This window comes from Fopius arisanus, unplaced genomic scaffold (genome assembly GCF_000806365.1).
Source record: "Fopius arisanus strain USDA-PBARC FA_bdor unplaced genomic scaffold, ASM80636v1 scaffold00075, whole genome shotgun sequence".
NCBI lineage: Eukaryota > Metazoa > Arthropoda > Insecta > Hymenoptera > Braconidae > Fopius > Fopius arisanus.
In genome coordinates this window covers 40,363-67,683 of record NW_011887814.1, presented here as the reverse complement: position 1 = coordinate 67,683, position 27,321 = coordinate 40,363, and the positions used below count along the sequence as shown (strand labels likewise).

The 27,321-nt window shown below is 37.4% G+C and overlaps 3 protein-coding genes and 2 non-coding genes across 8 annotated transcripts in view; 3 read left to right on the top strand and 2 right to left on the bottom strand.

The window, feature by feature from the left end:
* The window catches only part of LOC105269821 (phosphatase and actin regulator 4), a 68,367-nt gene extending 67,078 nt beyond the window's left edge, over positions 1-1,289 (top strand). For all 4 annotated transcript variants that reach the window (XM_011310361.1, XM_011310364.1, XM_011310362.1 and 1 more), the window contains one exon: positions 1-1,289. In XM_011310361.1, the coding sequence (XP_011308663.1) occupies positions 1-16 (16 nt within the window). In that variant the 3' untranslated portion in view covers positions 17-1,289.
* Positions 1,000-27,291, bottom strand: S6KL (S6 Kinase Like). The gene is made up of 9 exons (XM_011310366.1): positions 26,806-27,291; positions 26,656-26,744; positions 26,275-26,542; positions 25,947-26,031; positions 25,746-25,853; positions 25,492-25,650; positions 24,975-25,063; positions 3,988-4,206; positions 1,000-3,842 (listed from the first exon to the last, which is right to left on the bottom strand). The coding sequence occupies exons 1-9, from the start codon at positions 26,932-26,934 to the stop codon at positions 3,723-3,725; spliced, it is 1,266 nt and encodes a 421-aa protein (XP_011308668.1). The 5' UTR covers positions 26,935-27,291; the 3' UTR covers positions 1,000-3,722.
* Positions 19,321-22,191, top strand: LOC105269823 (enolase-phosphatase E1). The gene is made up of 3 exons (XM_011310365.1): positions 19,321-19,548; positions 20,168-20,607; positions 20,704-22,191. The coding sequence occupies exons 2-3, from the start codon at positions 20,176-20,178 to the stop codon at positions 21,601-21,603; spliced, it is 1,332 nt and encodes a 443-aa protein (XP_011308667.1). The 5' UTR covers positions 19,321-19,548; positions 20,168-20,175; the 3' UTR covers positions 21,604-22,191.
* Positions 23,072-23,145, top strand: TRNAN-GUU (transfer RNA asparagine (anticodon GUU)). Its single transcript has one exon. It is a non-coding gene; the product is annotated as a tRNA-Asn (tRNA).
* TRNAW-CCA (transfer RNA tryptophan (anticodon CCA)) lies at positions 24,604-24,675 on the bottom strand. The gene has a single exon. It is a non-coding gene; the product is annotated as a tRNA-Trp (tRNA).
* Positions 27,292-27,321: the final 30 nt, after the last annotated feature.

Here is a 27,321-nt window from a genome sequence, read left to right as displayed (position 1 = left end):
ATACCATAGGCCATGACAATTGCAATGTGTAGAGGTGTTAAAGTGTAGTGCAGTTATCGTGGACGCGGTTATTGTGGCGTAATTGTGAATCGTCAGTCAAAGGAGATGAAAAATCAGCTGAGAGCCTCGATCTTCCTCGATTATCTCTGTTAGAGCAATTGTTACCGTCTCCCGCACCGTCTGCGATGATGATTAATGATGTGATAGGGTGGTGAGTCCATTATAGCATTGATTTTGCGAGTTGAATCAAATTATTGGGACTCTTTCCCCCCGAGACAAAAAACAAATGATAATTCATTGGCACATTTTAGAGGTATCATCACGAAGGAATCATTCATACGTTAATTGACAATTTTTAATGACACAAAAATACGGTGTGAATTATTTTTAATCATTCCATTATCTTTCGTTATTATTTTAATTTTTTTTTTTGGAATTCTCATCGTCAATTTTCGGGACAAATGATTGAAAGGTATTCGTTAATTCGTGGAATTTTTGGTGAAATGTTGAATGTGTTTTAGTTGTTGATGATTATTGAAAATTGTCGTTGATGATTTTTTTATTTGCGGTTATTATCTCGATTTCTGGTGGCGTCTTCCAGGGAAAATCAGGATGAAGTGTTTCATCGTTTTATATAGAACTGAACTGAACTAATAATTTTGTTGAGTAATAAATGACGAAAATTAATTCCCAAAAATTGAAAACTCATATTTCAATTAATTTCACTCCTTTTATTTAACAATTTAATAACTCAAGCACTGGAAAATGAATTGAACTCTGGAGTTTCCACTGAAAGCGATGAATAAAAATTCTCATTAATTTTGGAATCAATTGAAACTAAAATTAATTAGTAATGAACTATCGAACGTGATAAAACGAGGTCAGCACGTAACGATGAATAAACAATGGATATTGTGCAATTAAATGAACAAAGACAAAGGTAAATTACTCGTGATTGTAAAATCTAATTGAAAAAAAATACAATTGTTACGTTATTACGTTTTAGTTAATTACTCGCATGAATCAATGGCCGATTGAATTCCTCAAGCAAATCAATGACGATTCATTGACTTGATTATCACGACGATAACAATTACTATAATTTTCTAAACAAATTGAAAAATACTCAAAATAAATGAATTTGTTTTAATTATGAAAAGGCTATTGAGGTCTTTCGATCATTTGAGGTATTATCAAGTGACGAAATATTTGAGAACTGGAGTTGAAGTGAATTTACCAATTTTTAAATAGAAAAATAATGAATTTTGTGTTGAATAATGAAAACACAATAAACAACGAGACGTAAATGTACGAGTAAGGCGCTTTCTCTGTGCGGCCATTTTGGATTTATTGATAACGAAAAAAATTAATAAAATTATGTAATAAGGGATGAGGGACATGTGATCTTTGGACGTGAGTTCTGGGTTGGAGATATTAATATAAAGGGGATGAGTCATTCTCATTAATTTTCGATAATTATTACACTAGGAAATTAATGAAAATTCATTTATCCCCTTGATCAATCACACAATCGAGTAAAATCGATATTTTCTCCCCTTCTCGGTGAATATTCAGCATCACCAAGGAGTTACTGTTTGAATTACTGTAGTTGAGACATAGAAGAACGTTTTTAATATTTAAATGAGAATGAAATTTGTGAAGAGCGTGAGATTGAATTTTTCGGCATGAAAATTCAATTTTCCAACGTTTCAACTCCCTTCACTAAACAAAAGGAAAAAAACCCAAAAAAATGATATTCAAAGGCTCTCGTTCCATCGGTCAATCACCAACGACTACTGTGTAGTCGCAATAATGAAGGAAAATTTTAAATGCGATAAATAAATCTAATGAGAAAACAAATTTAACGAGCATTAGAACAAATTCGTTTTTTTCCTTTTTCCCGGGCCAAAATCACAGGCAACGGAAAAAAGAAAGAAATGTGTGATTTTGTGAAACATATAAATATATAAAAATGTATGATATACTTACGATCAATTGATTAATTAATGATAACAGTGAAACAATTCATAACTCTCTGTAAATAAATTATAAATAATATAAAGAACTTGCGATACGAGTAAGAAATGCTAAAATGCTACCTTTGCTGCATATATATAATATATACATAAATATATATATATATATATATGATGAAGCAATTAATAAATTTGTAGGGATGAAGTTCGTTTGTGTGAATGGAAATGCAGGGAAATTCACGGAAAATTGTGGGAAAATCGGGGAAAGCACGAAGAATTTTCCGGGTTCGAAAAGTCGATATTTTGTGTACAAACGGTGAAGAATAGGTAGTGGGGAGGTTTTCTTCGTGGAAAATTATGGAAAAACCTTGGAAACTGGAGGAAAATGAGAAAATAATTTTTCTCCAAATATTCAGATATTTTGATTTTTCAAAGGAAAAAGGAAAACTTGATGTTAAGACTAAATTTGTGATGAAGAAATTCGGAAAATGCAGGGAAAACTGAAGGAAAATCCGGAAAACTCACAATTCGATTGAGTTCCACTCATTTCGGTGATGAAAATTTTCAAAAAATAGTAAACAATCTTTTTATTTTTTCGGCGAGCCATTAATATTGATATATATCTCCATAATGTGACAGGGTTGTAATTTCTTAACTGCCGGCTTGTAGCATCGAAAACCTTCAATTACCAGAGCAGAAAAAAATGATGAAAAAATCCAGAAAACAAGTTAAAAAAAAATTCAGAAAATCTTTCATTTCGCCAGTCGCCATTTTGACTCCCTCGGAGCGATCCAATAGTGGAAATCTCCCCAGAACGATTGGAGTAAATACCCAAACCTTTTGTGACACAGTGAAATGAGGAGATTTGTTTAATGAAAATAATTTCCAAGTTTTTCCCAGATATCTTAAGAACCCATGGAGGTACGCCCTTTCGTGATAACTCATTAGAAAGCCAGGGAAATTTCCGACTAAAAAGATAAACCTGTTTTGCCCCTTTATCCATGGAGATGCAGTAAAAACAAAATTCTCAGGGAAACAGGATTTATTATGAGAATTTTCAATCGAAAATTTTCCGCCCTTTTTAACACGATCACTCCCCTCGTCCCCTCCTTCGCCCCCTCCCGTTCTCGAGATATCGACAAAAAACGGAAAAAGTGACATTTTCTCTTCTTCTCATTTCTCTAAAATAAACGAAACAATGTATTATATCGAGATTAAGAAAATTCAATAATTTTTAAGAAAAAAAACACCTACTGTATATAATAACTGTACTGTAATCATTGGTAATGCACTCTTCCACGCGAAAATCTGAAAACAAAGAAAGAACTCGAAGGAAAATAACAAAGCAACTTTGAATTCGTCGATTTGACGAAGAGAAATTTTCAATCAAAGTTTTTAATCCCTAATTTGTATTTTTATTATTTTTATTATGTTCCATTGTTATTAGTTTTTACGCACTATCGACTATCGCAATGAATTAATTAATTGTATGAATTATTAATGAGATATAATTGTAACAAAAATACTGTTAACTATTCTTAAAGACAAAAATGGACAAAAAAAAGATTAAGAAAAAAAAAAATGAAAAACTTTTGTAAACTGAGATCAAGTGACGTCAAAGAAAAAAAAAGTGTTCTTCGGAATTTTTGAGTTTTATTTCTCTCATCCGTTGTCTTCCTGCCGATCAATTGTACTTATGAGTGATGATGAGGTATTCGTTTATTTTATAATCCCTTTATATGAGTTTCAATCCCATTTCCTGTTTGTGCTGCCACAAATGAACGAGTCAAAGTCTCTAAATGTGTCTGGCGCCTTTCGAGTGAAGTGTGGGGGCTGTTTTCTACCTAGAAATCTGAACGGAGAAACCTGAAACCAGAAAGAAACCCCAAAACTCATATTTTCCCACGAAATTCCCTTTGAAAAAACATCTACCACATGTTTCCCATTGAAATATATTTTCCATTTCGTTATTATTTGGAATTCTATTGGGTGATGTGCTTTTCAATTCTACCTCTTTTAGACTGAAATCCCGAACATTGAAACCCATGAAGAATGCGATCCTCTGCAGCTCCAGGATAGATTTGAGTCTAATTCTCGGGTCGGGTTGTAGTAATCTCCTGAGGAGATCTTCGGATGCTCTAGAAATCTCAATCCCCTCAGGTAAAATACCGGCAACAACTTCTAAGTCAATATCCTCATCTGACGCCTCCTTAATCGTCGTCACCGGATACTGCAACGCAAAAGTAAAGAATCATTGAAAATAGACGATCAGGCAAATTGTCAATGAGCCCACGTGCCAATGCACGGACTGGTACTGCAGTTTTATTAATATTCATCGCGGGGATGACGAGAATTTGAATTCAAGTGATTATGAAAAACTGGTTCTGGAGATATCAATTTTTGCAATCTTTCAATCTCAAACGGCGGGGGTTGGGAGTGAACCGGATCGATATTGCACCTGTGATCAATACATTCAAGTTATCTAATTAATATCACAATTAATTAATTTCAAACATTGTCTGTCAATTTCAACAACTGTTCCGATTTTTTACCATTTTTTTTCAATATTTTTCACTTTAGTTGAGAAAAAGATTTCTTTTAAAAAGTGCATGTTATTCGTTTCACGATGCGTTTTAATACAGCTTTGCACCGCCATCTTGTTTGATCCCCCTTCTGTCCGCGAAAATGGTCGCCAAAATGACGGCGCTCCACCTCGCATTTTCAAACGGTTATAAAAATTATTTATACCCACGTAATGAGCCTCGACTCATCTTACTCCTTTCGTGTAAAATGAACCATTTTTTCGCACCATCTTGCGGTTATTTTCCATCGGTATGAGAGACTCTATCCATCTACAAATGAATAGCCATTAAATTGCCATCAGAAATGATCGAGAGATCGACGAATGATCCTTGAAAAATTTCTCAAAAGTTTTCCGCTCTGGAAATTCTCGTCGGTTTTAAAGTACTCCGCAGAATCAAGTGGTATAAAAAGCACGTATTATTCCAACTTCGCGTGCAATTTGCAATTACCTCAAGGGTTGAAGTTGAAGTGCACTCGTAATAAGGGGCGACTCGCCAAGATGCTCAAAGATCTCTCGAGACAGGCAAGAAGTTCGATGACTTCTTCTCCACCCCAATCCTCGAGAATTCTGATATTTTTTTTTTCTCAGTTTTTTTTTTATCAGCAGAGTGGTCACTCGAGGGCAAGTTCAAAAGATGCCGGTAATACTAGACACACCGGTGTTAAATGCTAATGCCTCGCCATGGCCGCTGTTCGTGCCAATGAGTAGTTGAAGGTGGCTAATTGCTGAGCAAACCGCGTGTGAGTTTATTCCACTCGTCTCGCGGAGGCGACCCGACGACGCCGTTTGTTGATGACGCCAAAACAACATCAAATCTCCAACCGATAACGAACTCGATCGTCCATGCATTCGATTTTACGGGGTTCATCATGACCTCAATCAACAGATCGAAAAAAAATCATGAAATAAAAAAAAAGACGATCTATTTCGCTCCAGCCGTTCCAGAGAAAATCCCAAATATATCCTCATAGATCATTCATCAATCCCTAGATCACTTCAGGTGTGCCATCGAAGTAGATCACCTACTCATTCGATAGATCGAAAAAATTCCACCAAAACGAAAAAAAAAATCGTTAGAATCGGCACAGTAGAACGGGCGTTAATCTCAAAAGAATTTCCATAAATCATTATCGATCGGCTAGATCGCTTCCAGATTTTCCGCCGTAGCTCAGAATCTATGGGTTCTAGAAAGATGGTCTTTTTTTTATTTTCGGGTCAAATTTTTCGATCTATCGACTGGGGCCACCCTCGACCCCATCTCACGTGAATTCCATTTTTCATAATTGGCGAAAATCGTTTTAATCACTTGATAAAAAAGTGGTAAAAACGTGAAATCCAAAAATTTGGGAATATAATTTTGCATTTAACATGCAAAGAGTTGAGTACGTCCTTTGACGAAGGCCGTGGGCAATGGTATAATCTCCATAAATTTGTGTTTGCCTCTCAGAGAGTACGAATGGTTCATTTAAACGATGATGTATTATACACACCTGGCCTCTCCGTTATTCTACATAACATTCATCTCCATATTAGCATAGATCTCCCCCCACCATCCGTGACTCATAAATCCGCATCAAGACAGTCTAAACACGTTTTAAAGTATTCACAAGTGGATACTAAAAAATATCATTTCCTAAGAAATCATAAAAATTATTCTCTTTCATTTTTTTCCATCAATTGAGGAACGAGTTATTCACAATTGCAATTATCATTGTGCCAATTTGAAAGGTTATTTGAAATATTATCTATGAAACATTTGTTGATGGTTAACCGGTTGATTCATTAAGGATAATCAATGGTGACATTAAAATATTTCGCATTCTCTTGATATTTCTCGACAATCATTTTTCCTTCATTATCCCACCAAGATGATGGCACGGGAGTCGACAGTCATTTCAATCGATCGATCAAAACATTTATGATTAAATAAAAAAAAAAATAGGTCTCAACGCGCCCGCCATTTGCCATTTTTATATTAATTGTCGATGTATCGATTATCAGACGTTTCATCCAATTTTGTTTTTGGTTTAGAATTTGAAAATACTTCGAGAAGTGATGGGTTTTCTCCAGTGACAGATGATTGATCATAACCGGAAGTCACGGAACAGAGAGGAAGTAGCGAAGACAATACGTGTGTCTCACCTCACAAAAAATTCACACAATTCGAATAATATAAATAATTAAGTGATTTAAATAGCTGCAAAGTTAATTCCCTCAAGTTTAAGTCCATCGACACCATTTCTATTTCTGTCCATCACCCCGTGTGGTCGTTCTCACGTTCTCTAGTCTCAATCAGATCTATCGGATACCATCGCCAACCACCACACGCGTTGCAAGGAATAAAAAATCAATTTTTCTAATGAAAAAATAACAAAACTCTCAAAAAACTCCGCACCCATCGCCGAGGTCATTATTAACCCCAAATTCCTTTAGAAAACGCTAAAAGAAATAATTCCAGGCATCGTATCCTTTTTATCACTAGCCATCAATATTTTTATGTTTACCGTTGATTTAATGTGATTTTGTTAACCCATTTTACAAAATTTACAGCTCCAATGTTAGCGCCAAGTGTTCAGTTGATAAAACGTTAAAAATAAAGGCATTTTTTTTTGTTTAGGTAATAAAAAAATCCATATCTGCGTCATATGAACTCATTACAGACCAGCTGGACGACTTACCCCATCCGGTGATCATATAATCTATAAATAGCCCGAGAAAAGCAGAAATAAAATGTAGTAAAAAAGAAAATGGCAGAAGAAGATGCTACCTATCTATACCCACAAGGTTGATTATTCTATGGCGCCATTGGACACATCCAGGGCCCCTTAACGCTCACTAATGGAGAGTTGGTTTTAATGTTTTCGACCCATGTGCTAAACCTCAAGACCGGTTGAGCGTTTCACATCTCAGTTATTTTTTATTCTCCCATTTTGCATTCACCTTTTTGTGTTGTTAATATTTATGGGGTAAGAAGCCCAACGGCTTCTGAATTTTCCTCTATCCATCTAATTTCCCTGGGGCTGAATAGTTTCCGCATTCCGGTGTCCCTTTTTTTATATCCTGACCAGCTGGCAGACACCGATTCAAAACAAAGAAGCGCCCCATCGGTGATAAAAATGAGGTTATTTTTAGAATCGTCGGGTATCACGCGATTTACTAATCCTACGGCGTTCAAAATGCCGCCATTTTGTAGGTCGGAAAATTTACCAATTAATTAAAAAAAAGATTGTCATTTTAGCTGCCGTAGAACAGGAGTTATGAGGGAAAATAGAAATGAGATCTAATGATCGATTAGTGATCTATAAAGTTTGATTTGGGATTTTCTCGGGATCTACTGGACCGAAATGGATGATTTTTTTTTTAATTCGTGGGTAAATTGGACGATCTAGCGGATGCAGTCATTTTCCAGGTCACAATTGTTTCGACGGCAATTCTGAAATTTCGGAAGTGCAAAGAACTGGGAACACATTAGTTATAGGAGTAAAAAAAATTGAAAATATGGTAATGTAGTCGTATTTTATTCTAGAAACAAGTCTCATACATCCTCGCAACCATGTTCCCGGTATTCCCTGTGGTCTAGGTAAGTGAGTCTACCAGTTTTCATTCCACCTTCATTACAAAGTCGTCTTCTTCTTTACTCCACATCCACTTGCAGCAGTGCAATTCTATTTATATCGTAGCCAACCTCGTCTTGGGCGCCTGCAGGATTGCCGGTGTCTTCGTTCCCATTTTTTTCCATTTTATTTTCCTCCATACTTTTCATCATTTCAAAGCTCAATATTCCGTGAAGTTGAAAAATTCCAATAGTGGATACTTATTTTCATGATTTTATCGTAGACGTCAGAAATAATAACTGAGTTGAAAAAAAAATTCAAAGCCTGGGCAACAATTTACTCAATTTATTCATTTCTCCGTGGAGCGCTCGTATATCAACTCTTCAAAACAAAAAAATGATAAATGCCCGGTTGAGTTTTTTGGCCGAGCCAAAAGCCCTAAAACCCGCTGCCAACCACTTTAAAACCCTCCGTGGATGTTAATCTCCTTGTCAGAAAACTTAGCAAGGCCAAAACCTCTCTTTAAAAAAAAATTACTAAAAAAGTGTACAGCTCAAAAACTTAATTCCTTTCCACAGCAAAACCCCTTATTTCAAAGTTCTAAGATACGCGAAAGTCGGGGTCAATAATGACCCCAGTAGACGGAACGGAAGATTTACCGTCAAATTAAAAAAAAGACGACCCCTGTAGCTGCCATAGAACCGGAGTTACACCGAAAAATGCAAATGCGATCTATCCAATCGATAATGATCTACGAAATTTCATTCGTGATTTTCTCCGGAACTACTGGGCCAAAATAGATCGTCTTTTTTTCCATTTCGATTGAGATTTTCTGATCTATCGATTCTGCCCATGAACAGCACCTTATTACCAAGAGGGCGTAAGTGCAAAGGTACGATATCAGAAAATCACGGCGTTCGATTGAACAAAGAGTGGCACCCGCAGGATTTTACCTCGTTTCGCTTGGAGAAGGTACTCACGCACCGTAGATAATAGCCAGTGGTGTCTATAAATAGAAAGAAGGCACACCGACGGGGGTTCCAACGATCGTCTGAAATGGCGATAAAGCGAGATGGAGAGAATTGAACTGAGGAAAAAGAAGGTAAAGGGGGACGAGGGGAGAGTAAAACACAACCAAGGAGTCAGGGAGGGAAGAAACTGCACACGCAAAAGTTTTTCATTTTATTTTAGCGCCAACTGGCTTCTCACAGATCCGCCTATAAGGATAGAGGATGAACGTGTTGAGTGAAGAAAATCCGTGGATTGCAGGATGAGAAAGGAAATGGAGTGATTGTAATCTATTTTTTTAAATATTTACTCGCATTGCCCTCGGCAACCATGCATTGCAGATCCAAAGGGATCCTTGGACGTCGTCTTCAAAATCACCCCTCCATATACATCCCAAAATTGCCACGGAAATTAAAAAAAAAATCGCCAATTTTCATCAAGTAGTTACCGAGAAAATCCTAAACGAATTTTTATAGATCACTCATCGATCTCTAGATCGTATTTTCATTTTTAGCTGTAACTCGGGTTCTACTGGGGGTAGCAAGATCATCTTTTTTTCTATCCTCATGGAAATCTCCCGATCTATCCACTGGGGCGACCCCTCAATCCTGTCGATCTCTACCGTTCCCCAGGAGTTGGTGATCACTTTCGATGATTCAGTAAATCGAGAAATGTTTATACTACCCGTATCTCCAACTTCTTCAAGCACAATTCCCCCCATGGGATTGAATTCAGTGCGTGCTTTTACCATATAGGGGCCTGACGATACGCCGAGCTGAGCATCGCTCTAGCAAAAAAGTAAACTAACATAAACCTGCTTCTCAGCTCGTTCTCTCCCTTCATCCTTTTATTTAATTTTTAGTTTTCTTATTATCGTTTTCTTCAGCTGAAAGGGATTCTCTCCTGTTCACGTGGCATAACCGTGCGGGCGTTCATCGACATCGTTGGAATTATGAAGGTCGATGGGAGGGTTGTGCATCCATCACTGGCATAACTACGTAATGATGTGGCAAATTACATCAGCCAAGGTAATTATCTAATTAATTACACGCAATTCAATAATTGTCACTCGTACTTGGGATCCCGACACTGCGATCTACACGAAAAAATATTTGGCTCGATTGACCAGTGAATTTCGCCACCTAGAAAATTACCGAGAGAGAGAGATAGAGAGAGAGAGAAGTAATTTCTTGGTGAGATTGGAAGATGATGGGAATTGATGAAAAAAATCACCGGGAATGTGACGAGATTAGCGCGCATGAGTGATAATGATTGGCGGCGGTCTTTCTCTCCACCCCCTCCCCCCCGTGGAGAGTATGTCTGTCATTATTCAATTGAATTCAATGCTAGGCGTTAACCATTAGGAAATTGCCATTGAGAACTTTCTTCCCAAGTGGGACAGTCCCTGCAATAAAATTGGTTTCCACGGCTCCCGTATTTTATACAATTTCCGCTCGATAATGTGAGGTCGGCAACGCCTTTAATCGATAGATTGCAACATTTTTGATGGAAAGAAAAAAAAATCATTCAATTTCATGAAGTAGAACGGGAGAAAATCCTAAATGAATTTTCATAGATCATTATAGATTGCTAGATCGTTTTACGGTTTCGGCGATAACTCGGGTTCTACGGGAAGTAGAGGGATGGTTTTTTTTTCAATTTGTAGGGAAACTGACCGTCCATCCGAAAGTAATTAGTCTTTCATGAATTCCGGATGTTTTTTTATTAATCCAAATCATTAAAAAAGGAATGTTTTCATGAATAGAGTTCAAAGCCCACTCCTAGTGTAACCCTGAATTGAATTAGATGCTAAGTATATTGGATAATTGCTGACTGAAATTCAGACGGTGACACACTCCATTCATACTCAAACTCATCCATTAACTCATTCCTCTCGAACAAAAAAAAACGCGATTCCCCATTCAACCCAGACGAGGGGTCCAGAATGACCCCATTTGACGCCCCAAATCATTTTCCCCCGAATTAAAAAAATGAGGACTCAATTTGACCGGTCGGAGGCAAGCCAAATAAAAAAGATTGCGCACGGGATCTAGTGATTTACGCGATCGATGTGGATCTACATAAATTGATTTAGGATTTTCTTCAAAAGAACCGGCACCGAGCGTCACTTTTTTTTCAATAGGAAAAACTTCTTTCTTCTTTCGTCTCACCTTTTGTCAGCGTAATCCACCGAATGTGAGTTGACTCACGTATTTTACGCGAGGTTAAAGAGCCTCACTGACGTGTGATTCAAATTGTCTACGATCTAACCCTCCGAGACTACTAATCCGTCTCTGTTTCTTCCGCTTGAGAGACTTCACCATTTCCTGATTCATTTTTATCGCATGTATGCGCTTCATTTATTTTTATATTCTTTGCGTTTTGCCTTGAGCCTTGGCGGTCACTCATATTATGCCTTATGACGCTCTTTCATCTGATGTTTTCCTCGTACTCAGGAACAACGAGCATACGAATGATCCGCGACCTTCGTCAAGGTCAATTTATTTCAATTTCAGGGGCTCCCGCATTCGAGTGCTGAGAGGCACGTCTTCATTTGCGTTTAAATGTTCACTTGAATTTTTCCATCGGAGAATTAGAGGTCGACAATGACCCCAATCGATAGATCGAAAAATTTCCAATGAAATTGAAAAAAAGATCATCCAATTCGGTCGATTAGAACGGGAGGAAATCCTAAATGAATTTTCATAAATCATTATCGATCGCTAGATCGCTCCCAAATTTTCGGCTGTAACTCGGGTTCTAGAGGGGCTAGAGAGGTCGTCTTTTTTTTAATTTGTCGGTAAATTTTCCTACCTATAAGCTGGAGTCGTTAAAATTACTCATTTCACACTTGCTGTTGTTTCCTTATTTCCGCGGAATTCATAATTAGTATTATGAAACTAGCCGGATGATTATGAGATTTATAACGCAATTACCCGAGGGCCAAGGCGATCCGCATATTTTTACCGGACATTACCAAGAATTTCATCGATGAAAACAATGAGAAATCGGTCAAAACAATTCTTCAATATTAAAAAAAAAATTATAGAAAAAAAACGAATTTTAATGTCTTGCACAGGGTATACTTATCCACTCGTAGAAATACGACTGAGAATTCGAAGAAGGGTAAGAAAAAGAGGATGAATAAAACCGGCCCTGAGAATGGGCAAAAACGAATAGTGAAAATTCCAAAGAGTCAGATGAAAAATAGAAAAGGCAAAAATTATTTATAGGGTGGGTTGATACGAAAGAATCTCTCGAGGTCATGAGTTGGTATAATACACCCTGGTAATACGTGTAATACGGATAATACCTGTAATACTATCGCGTGTAACGCATTATACGGCCTACGGGACACAGATGGCTGACGGCCTTGCAGAGGGTACTTTCAGTTTCAAAGTCATTGGCACCAGAATATTAACTACATCTCCCCCCATTTTTTCTCCAAATTTCCCTCGAAAAAAAAAAATCCCCACCAAGCCAGTGGAAATCCTTAATTCATGAGTTCAAAATCCCCTCTGCATGCACCAGAAATAAATTCAAAATAATTGTTGGATCAATTTGTTTGCTTAAAAAAATATTGAATTAACAATTCGTTAAGCTATTTACGCATATATATATCATAATGATTAAAAAAACTAAAAATAATAAAAAAAGATAATAATAGAAATTGTTTATTTTTAAACTCATTAAAATATCCCATGGCATCTACCGTCGTCATTAGCCCCCTTCCATGGATTCCGCAGACTCCATTGAATTTTCACGTCCCCGGAAAAATAAATTTTGTACAAACATAGTCTCAAAGAAAGATTTAAGACTACTATTCAGTAGTGCCGAGGAGGGATATCTGATTCGACCGGGGTTATATGGCATACCATAGAACGCACGATGAAACGAGTTGGCTGGTTCAGGTTTTACTGGTGCAGCCAAGCGATCGTTAAGATAATCGCTGCTATCCTCATCCTAACTTAGCCTTTGCCGGACGGGCGTTGTTCAGAGCCCTTCTTTTCCTTCCCTTACCCCGCCCTTCCCCCCTTCCACACCCCTCCTTATCCATCTACCTCCCCCTCCCAGCTCCCCCTCACCCATCACCCAGCGCTCCGTACCAACAGCTATTCCATATAAGTGCTCATCCAGAGAATACACACTTGCTATCAACCCGAGAACAGCGATAAAGAGTCTATGTTTTACGTTATTTACATTTTTTTCTCTGTACTATAATGACTCTACCCAATCTCGCTGTATTATAATATCTCGAGTAATGCTCGTTTGACGGAAAAGATCGATGAAAAATCTATCGATTGGTGACAAGGCAGAATTCGTAGTCATCGTAAAGTCATCGTCAAGATTTCTTTTAGATAATTTTATCGACAGAATTTATAAGGTCGTTATTTACATGGAAAATCGACTTTGGATGGATCTACCAGTAGATTTTCTGTCAATTTGAGAGGTTGGTTGGTAGAGTGAATTCGTAGATATAAATCTACGCTTTGGAACGGGAAAAAATTGAAGAGGCGATGACGGGAAGAGTCGAGTGGAATCCACCGGCAGATTTCCTGTCAATTTTTGTAATTCTCAATTGGTAGATTCGTCTGTGGTATTGCACTTTCACAGTTGATAGATTGGAATTACATGAACGGCTTGGGTGACCGCGAATCTACCGATCGTTAGAATTTCTGTCAAATCTGTCCATTGAGGCGGTAAAGTTTCTATCGATTGTTAATGAAAAAAATTAGGATAATTATAGTTGACAGCTGATAGATTCGATCATTGACAGATCTCGCTGAATCGAAGACAAACAAAATTTTATCTTTTTTTAGCGCTATGATATCAGATTGTTCAGCTTTCTTTGGTGTTTGTGGTTACTCTTCACCAATCCCTTCTTCATCCACAGTTCTTCTCTCTCTTCTTTCAGTCTTAATTGTTAATGATTTAGTACAGCAATTGCCGAGGAGTACATTTTCACATAAAGCGCAATGTACTTCGTGCCAACGGTATTATGGGTATTATGACGCCTCTCGTCTAACATTGTCATTATTCTCTGAAAGAGGCCCAAGGTCCTCAATGGTTGGGCCTCAACAACTCCTTGTTCGTATGAAAAATAATTTTCCACTGACGAATCACAGAATTTCCATCGACATTTCCATTTTTGATCATCACTTGCTAATTCTGTCATCCTTGAAACCGATAATCACTCGTTCAATGGACCGGAAAATTTACCATCTAGTTAAAAAATAATAAAAATAACGTTCTTCTCTCGTAGATAAATATTTTTTCCTCACATTTTCGAAATATTCAAGGAACGAAAAATTTTCCTCATGGACATTGAGGAAAAATTGGAGTAACTCAAAAAAATATATCATAATTAATGTAAATTTAATGACTAAATAATGGATTTATTAGATAAATAATGTAATTGAGAGTGAAAGAGTCGTTTATCCGTAGGATCTCGAGGTTATTAATTGTCATCAAGATGAAATCCCAGAATCGCGTGAATTTTTCTGGGAAATAAATTATTTTTCTCTGAGCCCTCAGACTTCCTGAATGCGTCGAGTGTCAAATCATTGCCCCCGGCCCAGGGCTTCACCCAAGATAATGAACAGAAATTCGAAGGGCCCCAGGACCAGGGGAGAAAAACCGGATTTGAGTTTGGGATAAAATTAGAAGGCAAGTAGCACTCAAGGCCAAGGACTTGAACATCTTCGAAAAATTTTATAGCGCAGACTTATTCAACCTACACGGAGAGAAATATCCACGATAAATTACTGGCCTCGTATTAGTAAACGTGGGATGTTCCACTGTACTGATGAAAAGTCATGTGAAATTCCTAAAAAATCACTGCAGTTCCCCGGAATATTTACTGCGCAGGGTGACAAATGGACTGATCCTGAATTTTCTCCGAAGTTCGTTCAATGTTGTAAAATGTACTGCTAAAAAGTTGAAATATTCGTGGAAGCAGCGGATTAATAATGAGCAGTTCATTTTTTTCGTATCATATTTTAATAATTTTTTTCTGCACTTCGTAAATCTTAGTGGAAATTTTACTGGACTGAACCGTAATATTTAATCCGGTAATTTTTCCAGTCCGGTAATTTTTAAAGCCATTCCGCGTACGAATTTTTAGTGGAAATTTCTCCTCGGGTATTCAAGCATTAAATTACGAGAGATCAGTAATTGCATCAGTTAACGACAATTCCGTCCAATTAATCGATGCACTAAATATCTATAAACATTCCTTGAAATATTCGATTAATATTCATTAACATTCATTAACATTCATCCGATCTTCAAGCCGATTTTTTCATTCGATTTCGAACTTTTGACGGAATTATAGATGGAATTACCTCTTTTTTAATTATTAATCAATCTTTTCGATTATTGTCAATTATTGTTTAACAAAGAGTCATAGTCCAGTCATAGTCAATGCCTGTGAATTTAGCGAAATAAAATGGTTGAGAAAATTCATGAAGAATGTGTTAATCACCTAATTACGTTTGTGTGGACGGGAATATCGGGGAATTTCTGACGTGAAATAACAATTTTATCGTTTGTGATAGTATTGACGGCACGTCGCAAAAATCTGACGGAATCCACATGAATCATCGGTACTCTAAGACCGCAAAAAATTTTATGACGTGCGCGTGGAAAACGCTAATACAATTAATAGATATGCGGTGGCCTTGGTAATTCAAGTGTAAATTCTTGACAGAATTATTCCTCTTCTCCTGTTGAGTAGTCAAGTGGAAAAAATAATAAAAAAAAAAATAATGAATTTTACCCCATAATTTTGGGAAAAATAAATTTTTTCTCAAATTTTTTGAATTTTCTGACAAATTATGGTCGATGGGATTGGCCCCAAAAATTGTATATTAAATTAATAAATTAATTGGAATTTTAAAAGGTTTGAAGAACAATTTAAATAATATTTAAAAATAATCAGAATAATTTTTTTTAAACAATAATTTTCACCTGAAGGCATAATTAAATTCAGAACCATTTCTATCTTTCCTGATAAAAACATTTTAATAATTACTCTGTCTCTCAATTTAATGAAAAAAGTAATTATCTATTCAACCCACCAGGTATTTCACTGGTCAATTAAATAGTTACTAAGAATTACCACCGAGTCATGAATCATTCAATTAAATGGCTCAAGTACGTCTCACGTTTTAATGAAGAATAATCCGAGAGAAAAAGACTTCTTGTCAGATCAGTCGTGTTAAAACTCAACTTCTGAGTCATGAAATTTTTCGACGACGAAATTCATTTGAAAATCAGATAGCCAAGGGTTTCCGAATGATGAAAAATTTCGGTGGAATTTAAGCGATTTTCAATTTTCGATGAATATCGATGAAAAATTGATTTTCCCACCATTCTAATAACAATTATAAATATCTTAAGATCCAGAGCAAGATGTACTTAAATTAAGTATAATAATATTTTTATTTCAAGTATTTGTTTTCTCCGTGTTACGATAGGATTGAAATTAAATATTTTGGCAGTAAGAGAAAATTGTTTTTAGGCGCGTAAAGGTAATAAACCCATCCCATTACGATAAAAAAATTGTTGTGATTATAAACTTGGATTTGAGAGAATAAAAAAATATTCCTGAACATGTTCAAGTAGAAATCCGTAATTTTGACATCCTGGGGAGATGAAAATTGAGAAAAATGATGAAAAAAAATGAGGATTGAGGCAGAAATTAAATCCACTCCCGTGAACTTCCTATTTGCTCATTTTCTCACTCACCCAGGGGAATTCTTTACAACCGTTACGTACCGTTACCGAAGATTACAACTTTGAACGAGTCTTGGCTACTTTATATTTATAGACTGAGGTAAATAAAAATATTGAGAAAGACGAAAATTGTGGTCACGAGCTATTTATAGATTATACGACAATCACGTTGGAAAATCGGGGAAAAATTACACGGACCTTTTCAGAAAATCAATAATCTATATATAAATGAAAATCATGTAACCGATTTATTATTCTTATTACTGTTATTATTGAATCAAGAGTCATTGATTTGACCACCGAAATTTCTTTTTAACCCAATATAATTAACATATTGGAAAAAATGAAACGCAAATAGTAGACCGATGATTTCACATGGAGGATTAATATTTGCAATTATTTAATCGGTTTCTCCCGCGTTACTTTGATTTTTTTAATCGCACTCGAACGATTGTTTCTACTCGGTGCGCGTGGCTACAAATCATTGTAATTGAGTGGGGGATTTCTGAGAATATAATCAACGTGGTCGTGAGGAAATTATGGGATATAAAAATAGCGAGAGATGATAAATGAGACGATTCATAATGAGTTGAAAAAAATCATTTGATTTCTGGAGGGGACTGGAAGTCCCTCGGAAAATTTCAAGTGAAATTGAAAATTTTATGTAATTCCTTTTTATTTTCGTTTTTCTTTCCAAAAATTACGGAACTTACTGTTCGCTTATCGATTACGGAATTGACTCGAAAAATTTAATGATGTTGTAATTTTTTAGAGATAATTCAAATGAAAATTATGGTACGGCGCAGAAAAATCCGTGACTTTAGATAAAAATTACGTGACAGCTCCGCAAAATTTTCTACAACCACATCTCACTCCGGAATTACGGAAAAGACACGTAATTTTTATTGAATATTTCTCACCATGTAAACTTGATTAAAAATAATGGAAATAATCATTTTCATTAACGATAACATATTTTTCACGATCAATTCACAATTGGGATAAATTTTTAATCAATCGGAAATTTTGTTTACGAGGTGGAAAAGTTGATTGATTGATTGATTGATTGAGAGGTGAAAAAAATGGATTTTGAGGAGACCAGGAAATAATGAAGGAAATGCATAAGGAAAATACCTTGAAATTCCAAAAAACCTGTTGACCATCTTCAGAGGCGAGTTGTCAGGATAAATCCCGGACGAACGATTAAAACTATTCAAGACACTCATCCCAGCTATCATTTTTCTGAACCTGTCTTAACGGCCAGCTGTCCAAATTCCTCCGAAATCTTTCACGGATCCTTGGAAATGCATAAACCCAACGCCCAGAAGACCGTTAACCCCTGATATTGAAAAATCGTAAAAAAAAAAACCGATAACAAAGCGGTCCCATTATTTCGTAATCGTCACTGAGGAGAGGATTTCCTTGTGTTTTTTTTTTACATCTCACGCGAGATCGTAAGAGTAAATGTCTTTTTTACTCGCTCTCGGGATATCTTTGGGAGATTGAGAGAAATATTTTGTAAATAAAAAAAAATGTATTTAGATGAACAAATGAAATTAATAAATAATCACAAACTCGTCTGTGATTTAAATTTTTGGGAGGAGTTCACACTTCAATTAGTTTGAGGAAAAGATAATTACAGGTCGGAGTTCATGGGATTGAGGAATTATCCATGGGAGTGAGCAATCGGTTCTTTTTGTCCATACCATGAAATTCTGAATAAATAATTAGAAATCAATTAGAGTTACTATTAATCAGAGAATTAGTCAGAGAATTGGTCAGAGACATTTAACGTACTACTTTTCGAGTAGATCCAAGAACCATTTGTTTTGAGAAAAACCAGGATTTTTCTGATTACAAGGCGAGTCGATTTAATATTTTCTTGATTCCTGGAAACTTCTCCAATAATGGAATGAGAAAAAAAAAATAAAAATTTTCCATTCTTGGAAATAAATGTAAATATTTACAAAAATAAATATTTCACCAATTTTTTATAAAAACTTTTTAACGGAAAAAAAATTTCCAATTTTGTAATTAAAATATTAACAACTTGATAAAGCGAAATAATTATTTCCATGAATTTTTCACAAAAAAGAAAATGACTGACTTGTCAGTAGCGTTAAAATTTCAAATTCGAAGTGTATAAAATTAATAGAAGTCTCAATTATTCGAAAACGGAAAAAAATCGGAAAAATGATGTGAATTCTCCCCCCAGAAAAAAAAATCATGAAAATGACAATAGCGAAAAATGGCACTGTCAAAATATGTAAAACTAATTGAACAAGTAATTAAAAAAGGTGGGGAAAAAATGACGAAAAAAATGAGAAGACCAACGAAAAAGCCGTCCCCACCGGGCTGGGACTTACGGCAGGCCATCGACGAGAAAGATCACTGGAGGGAGTCACCTCCAGGTCCCTCATCGTGCTGAGTGGCCGTGCGAGGGGTATATAAGAGGCCAGACCTTCCATTCCCACCGACACACGACCGAAACCTCCCTGACAGAGCGGTCCCCCGTTGAACGCGTACGCGACCCCAAAAAAACCCGACGAAAAAAAAACAAAAGAGAGAAAAAAAACAACCAAAAAGAACAACCCGTTAAACCAAAAGTTCACACTAAACCCCAAACCTAACTCAAATCATAAGTTTGGTGCATCGCCTGTGTTTATTATTCAAAAGGACTCTACAATAAGTGAGTATACAATTACCTTCAAATTGCCTCTCTCTTTTGCCCCACCATAAACGTGAAAAAAAAAAAATTGTGTTGCAAATCTTAAATATAAATTGCGCAATTGTCATTTCGTAATAATAACCATCAATTATACCTCTCTCCACTCACCACAAGCCACGAGAATAAACACGAGAGATTCCCAAAACAAAGAAAAAAAAAAAATAAAGAGAGAAATAAGTCAAAATATAAAAAGAGAAATTTCCCTGCCAAAAAGTCGAATTAATCATTCAGAAAGGCACCATCGGTTGAACGGAAGAGGTATCCCCTGTCCTCCCCGACGTCTTTCCCCGGTTCATTGTGTCGCCATTAAGAGAATCTGATGATTCTTGATGAGGTAATAGGGGTCTGGCATTTCCTCCTGTCACCCTTCCCAATACTAATCTCCAATTCCCACCGCATTCCACATTTCCATCATCTACATCGTTCGTGATCCCGTCGCCTTGCATCCTGTCATTACCGATTAATTTGACAAATTGTTACCGTCTGCCACGGAAAAGCTGTCAAAACGTTTTCAATGTCACAATCCCATCAATCATCATTCATCACGATGGTTCTAATGATTTGATTGGCTGATTCACAGATTTAATTATGAAGTACGTGGCAGTTGTACTGTGCGCTGTTGCGCTCCACCAGGTATTGTCAATGCCAGTTGCTGAGCAGGAGCCACTGGGAGTGGTGCCATTGGAGAGCCAGCAGGTACTCAGGAGAGAGGCATCAGAGGTGTCTCAGCACAAGGAGAATGAGACACCGGCAGAGCATGCCGCGCATCAGGAAGCATCAGCGAGAGGTGTTGACGAGGTCAAGGCTGAAGCTAAGCCAGATGTTGAGAAGACAGAAGAAGCTAAGCCCGAGCTGGTAAAGATTGCTGAGCCAGTGAAGGCTGAAGAACCCGAGAAGAAGGAGGAGATCCAGAGTGCTGAGCCCCAGCAGGCTGCTAAATCATCACCAATTGAGCCTGCTGCAGTGCCTGCTGTACCAGCTGTGCCTGCTGCACCAGAAGCTGCTGCTGTCGATGTCAAGGTAAGTCTTTACAAGGATTAGGATCATGCGAAACTATCAAAGATATTCTGGCATGATCAAAGATCATTGTGTTGACCGATGATCTAATATTTTCAGCCGGAAGCCGTTGCTGAAGTTAAGGGTGCACCGGTAGAAGAACCAGTCCAGAAGATCGCAGAGGCCTCACCGGCCGTCAAGGCTGAGGTCCCTGTTGCGCCTGCTGTAGCAGCAGCATCAGAGCCAGCTGCCGCTGAAGAGAAGAAGCCCGAGGCTGTCATTAGTGAAGAGGCTAAACCAGTTCAGGAGCAGAAGGAAGCCAAAGCTGCCAATGTAGATCGTGTGACTCGTGGCACTGAAGATGAAAAACCAGCACAGGCACCGGTTGAGGCGCCAGCAGCCTCAGTCCCTGTTCCAGAAGTAGCTGCTGCTGTAGCCGAGCCAGAGAAGGAGGAGAAGAAAGAGGAGAAGAAAGTCGAGGCCGTCGAAGTGGCCAAGGAGGAGGAGAAGAAGCCAGAGGGTGAGACTAAGCTAGAGAAAACAGTTGAGGACAAGGCAGTGATCAAGGAGGAGCCTGTGGTGGCAGCAATTGAAGCTGCTGAAGAGCCAAAGAAGGAAGGCGAGAAGGAAGTAGCTGTGCCAATCCAGGGTAAATCAGACGAGCCAATTGTCGAGACTAAGAGAGCAGCCGAAGGGAACGTTGCAGTGGCCGAGGACAAGCCAGCGGACAAAGCCCCTCTGGCCAAATCCGAAGATATCGTTGAGGCTAAGCCTGAGGCTGTTAAGGAGGCAGTACCAGAGCCTCTGAAACCCGTTCAAGAACCAGCCACGGCTGTCGAAGAGAAGAAAGAGAATAGCAGCGCTGAGGACAAGTCAAGCGAAGAATCCGGTCTGAAGAAATCAGCTGACGCTTCATCAGAGGAGTCGAAGGAGTCGAAGGAGTCGAAGGAGGTCAAGAAAGAGGAGAACAAGGCTGAGGAATTACCCAAACCCCAGGAACTCGAGGAGAAGAAGGAATGATCTTCAGTATCACCTCAATCATCAGATGAAAAATTATTTTATTAATTCTCCATCCAACTCAAAATGTGTGATTGATACTTGTTACGATTGCCTCACATGAATGATTCTCATTACGAGACTAGAGTACGAATGTATTCACTTGACTGATTGATCATTTTTTTTTTATAAACGAAAGAATGTGGAATTCTTTTCTTGTTTGGATACTATTTTTTTTCGATTGAGAGATTGTCATGGCGAGGCGTTTTGCCACTTTCCCTGGCGCGATACGACCTCGGATAAGAAAATATATCACGAAACAATATTTTTTTTTCTTCGCATTGATCGAATTAATCGTTTTACCGAGCTCGAACCACCCGGGATGGTGGCATTTTTGATGATATTTCGTCGCTCTTCGTCGCAATTTTCCCCCTGTGCTGTAATTTTTCTTTCTCTGCGGTTTCTCTTATCCAAGGTCAATTTCCTTCCCATCACCTCCTCCCACTTCCTTACCCCTCCCGGACATTTATTGTTTCTTTAGATGCTACATGTCAACATTATTGAAAATATTATTTTACAATTAAACGAAAAATAAAAGTGAAAAAAAAAGAATGGATCAGTAATATTATATTTTATTATATTAATATTGATCAACGATTTGTATTATTGAAATATCACAAACATCGTTACTGTAATAATAATGACGTATTATTATTATAAATTGTCATTTTTATTTGTTTATCCATTTTTTTTTTGAGAAGCCGTTGAATGGAGATTGTAGCAAGTGATAAATGAGTGATAATCGGATATTTCCGTTTGGAATTTAAAATAGTGGGAAGGGACGTGTGGAATATTGTCGTCAACAATGAATCGTAGACTCGGAAAGAAGCCGATGGAGAGAAAGAATATATTTTCGACACCAATGGATTCATTTCGAGTGTTCCCATTTTAACGTTGACTTTTTCATCGGAAATTTCCTGCGATTTTGAATGAAAGTAATGGCAGCCTCTCACGACCCCAGCAAATGTCAAGAATGTGGAAAAGTTCACAAGAATTAGAGGATAAATCATGGCTTTGTAATTATTTAAACAAAATACCAATCTATGGAATGTAAGGATCATGAGGACATCTGCTAAAATGTCAAGGGATATTTTGCAACAGTTGAGTTCATTCTCATTGGACATTAAGAGAGAACAATCTCTATCGATGTAAAATCAGTCTCGACTGGAGATTGCCGACAATCTAATCACCATTTAAGTATTTCACTCAAAATTAAGTAACTCACTAATAAATCGACATGAGTTGGCTTTTACTAGTCGTCAGTTTTCGCTTAATTGTGCAACACTAATTACTTGGACAATCCAGAACCCTTGGTTGGATTGAGAAGTTGATTTTTCAAGGCTTAAACTTCAATAATATATTGGAAAATTAATTATTTATGGCGATCTCTGATCGGCGGTTCTTAAAGAAGAAAGAATTTTTAAAAACCATGGCTTCCGTGGCGCAATTGGCTAGCGCGTTCGGCTGTTAACCGAAAGGTTGGTGGTTCGAGCCCACCCGGGAGCGTATTTTTTTTCTATTATTTATATAACAAAAAAATTGACAGAAATCGATCGTGTACCCTTTTGGAACTGTTCTGTACTATTTTTATTTCCGAATAGCAGCTTTGCAATCGATGATTTTTTCGATTTTCTAAATTTTCTGGTATGAAACGTGAAAATACGAAGCTTCAAGAGAATGTGTGTGAATTTTCAAAAAAAAAGTCCCATAGTGTTATCGGTATCTCAGGATGTTGAAAGAGCCCGTGCGATGTTACGCTTATTCTAGATAAAGTGCCGAGTGATTTATATATTTTTTCCGGACGGGTATGGGTCCGCTACCATGTGTTACAATTTAAGCTATTGATTTAGGCAAGGCCAGGGAAAAATATACGAGAGATGTTATTAGAAGTTATTTTTTCCTCCCGATACACAACCCGTCTCTAATGACGCTCCATTCAGACATAAACCCGAAAATCTGATTGCCACCGGGCGCCAGAAATTTCTGGATATATCCCATTGTAGAACAGTATTGATACAAGTAACAAAGATAACTAAATTCGGAATAACAATACAACCGAACACTACGCCTGCATCGTGAACCATATAAGTATAAGCTGATTTCCCCAATATTTTCAAAGAAATATTCTCTAAGCACTTTTCAATCACTCTATTACCTTCTATTACTCTTACTTTGGCGACCCTCGGGCCCTTCTATTGTCCTTATTGTTCCCATTTTTTTAGATTTCCTCGACAACTTAAGTCCGTATTTCTTTTATGAAACCCATGATCCAGGAATCCTCGGACCTTTTTCTTTTCATTCTAAATTGTATAGACCTTCATAAAATTTTACTCCCTGATTTCTCTCTACTCCACCCTTGACTATTATTCATGAATACTGGAAGGAAAATGGGATACTACCGTCATCTGCCGTCGGCTAATGAAATTTAAGTATAATTTGAGGTAAATGCAAGTTAAACTTACAAAAATTCATATAAAAATGTATGAAGACGGATGAGAGCCGAGAGGTGCGCCAAGTATTGGATAAAAAAATTGTTCACTCGGTAAAAACCTCATGAAACAAACGCCGAATGATTTGAAAAAGACCAATAATTTTAATACCTCTTCAAAACGACGAGGTGAAGAACCACCATTTTGAACGCCCCTTACGCCAAAGGGAGCCGCCAAAATGATGGCCCCAAAATCTGTGAACCTCCTCGTACTTCGAGGATTTATTAAATTTATTTAGGTCCGTCATCTTTCACCAAATTTATTCCCTATTTTTTACGGCTAATTCTAAAATAGTTTTTTTTTCCTGCGGCTTCTCAACGTTCAAATTTTTATCCAGCCGTAAAAATCTCTTGTAAGCCGCGATCATCATCCTTTTATCTCTCCGTTAATCAAGAATGGGCATGTAAACCCATGGTGGCAAGCCAATGATAATGATGAATCGATAAATCATCTGAGATAAAAAAAAATTGTTCATTGACCCCGACGTGATTTGAACACGCAACCTTCTGATCTGGAGTCAGACGCGCTACCGTTGCGCCACGGAGTCTTGTTAGTTTCTGAATTCTAGTATTCTAACCATACTAGGCAGACAGGGAAACCTGACAGCTAACTTAGTTGATGTCTATAAACAGTCGGCAAGGTAGATGCCCACTCTACCCCTCGATATTTTACGGGAAAAAAAGTAATCTGTAAAATTAACTCAATCACCGGAAATATCCAACCTTCATAAAACAAGAAATTCTGGATTTGGAATTCGACCACTTTTCGCCACTTCCATTGCGCAATAAAATATTGCAATTGCGTATGCATGTTAATTAAATGGTGTACGTTATGGATTTGTCCTACCTTATTCGTGAGTAGAAAACACGTGAGGACACCCAATGACCACCAGTCGACCTCGTGCCCATAGTACTCTCTTTTCAATATTTCTGGGGCTGCAATGAATTCATGAATTTAATTAGCAAATGATTTGACCGACGGTAGTGGCAGTGCGGTTAGAGTGCTAGACTAGCATGCCAAGGATCCGGGTTCGATCGCGGGCACCGGCGGTCAAAAATTTATAGCGCTCTGATCTCACGGTTTCACTGCCGAGCGGTAGTCCTGTCAAAAGGACGACTGTACCAGGGCAGGTTTTTCCTCAGATGAGATTTTCCCTCTCTTCAGCAAATGCGGTACAGGGGGTTGGGGGGTGGGAAGGGAACAAATCGTAAAGACCCGAAAGGGTATACGAGAGAGAAAATTTTTAGCAAATGATTTGCCGCAAGAATTACCTAGAAAGTATCTCAAGGGAATAAAAATTGACAGATGTAATTATTTTGTTCCAAATATTTTCTACTAATTTTTTATGTTTTATGATACTAACCCATGTACTCTGGAGTTCCGCAGAAGGTGCCAGTTCTGTGAAGAGGTCGTAACCATTTTGCTAGGCCGAAATCAATTAACACCGCGTGACCATCATCATCAAGAAGAACGTTCGTTGCTTTTATGTCTCGATGGACAATTCCAGCATTGTGTAGGAAATCTGAAAGAGTGGAATAATTTTATTTTCAGCCATTCATAAAGAGAAATAAAAATCATTCAACCAATATTTTCGTGAATTAATTCGGCGGTTTCTACCTATCGCTAGGGCTATTTCAGCAACGTAAATTCTCACGACTTCTTCAGGTAGAGTGACGTATTCATCGACTAGTTCGAATAGCTCTCCACCTCCAACAAATTCAGTAACTGGAAATTGATGATTATTCTTTCATTCATAGGCAATGAAATTATGAAGAAGGAATGAGAGATTTCAGTGATGACTGGACAATTTTTTCTTACGGATGTAGAGGGTTTTTCGACCTTGCCAGTGATGGACTGAATGGGCGATGAAGGGGTGATGTCCTACAGCCCTCTGAATAGCCACCTGACGACAAATAAAAAAAAATACCCCTGAGGTTTCGACATAATACAATTAACAAATACGATAACTGAAAACAACACGTCATTCGTTGCGATGTACTAATTATTCAATTTATTAGTGTCTATTTATTTAGGCCATTAATTTCATTAGACTTCAAGGCCATTGACCATTGGCCATAAATTAATTGGATTAAAATCATCAGAACTTAAACAGAATTAAATAAATAAACAAATAGATAAATGATACCTCTTGTTTAGCCTGAGACACAGCATTTTCCTCGACGATCCTGGACTTACTGATCATCTTCAGGGCGTAAATCTTCTTGTCCTTCTTGTCCTCAACCTTGTAGACCCTTCCATAGGCCCCTTTCGATATTATTTCAACGAATGTGTAATGAATTCTTATCGGCTCCTCTCTGACTTTAAATTCAGGAAGAAATATTGCTTCGAATCGAGGCACTGGCCAGGCAGTTTTTGCTGAATTCAGAGGATCATTCAGTGTTCCTTCACTCCATCTGCGTCATCAATAATCCAAAATGCCACCCCACGATGAAAAATTATTAAAAAAAATTCATTTGTTAAGCATATTCCCTTAAATAATCAGTCTCTCTACCACAAGATTACGTACGTCCTTCTGGATATCCTCGACCAAGGCCTGCATTCCTCGTAAACCAATTCAGTTGTTCCAGTGCAGCTGATGATATTGCTTAGACTACACTGCAATTGACAATTTTTATATGAAAAGTGCTGAAGGATATAAATAATTTTTTCGACAAACCTGACTCGTGAATTTTCTCTGTGGCCTAGTGTACCCCTTCGCCGACGAATTTCCCATCCAATCAGGTGAGAATTTCAAAAAATCAATTTTCACTTGTAATTTTATAAACAAAAAATCACCAGTGATCATTCAACAGGTGATCACGACATCTATTTGTCCTTTCGACTTGTTGAAATTCCTCTGCGCTTTGAGAAATCGTTATCACTTCACAAAATAATAGATGACACATTCAAGAGTAATTATAATTAGTAGTAACGATTGTCGCATGCTCAATGACTGTTGGCATCCAGACGTGTCAACAATAACATGCGTACCAAGGAGAGTAATGTGAAGATCGATTGTTTTAAACTCGATACTCGTTCTTCCAACTCGATTTTCGCGGGTCGATTAATCAGGCGTGTCGATCTAAGTTCTTTAACTATTACTAATTAATTCTTTCGTCAATAATTAATTATAGTAATTAATGATTCCTTTTTGACGCAAGTCTGCGTTTGAGTTGAAAAAAGGTCGATTTTC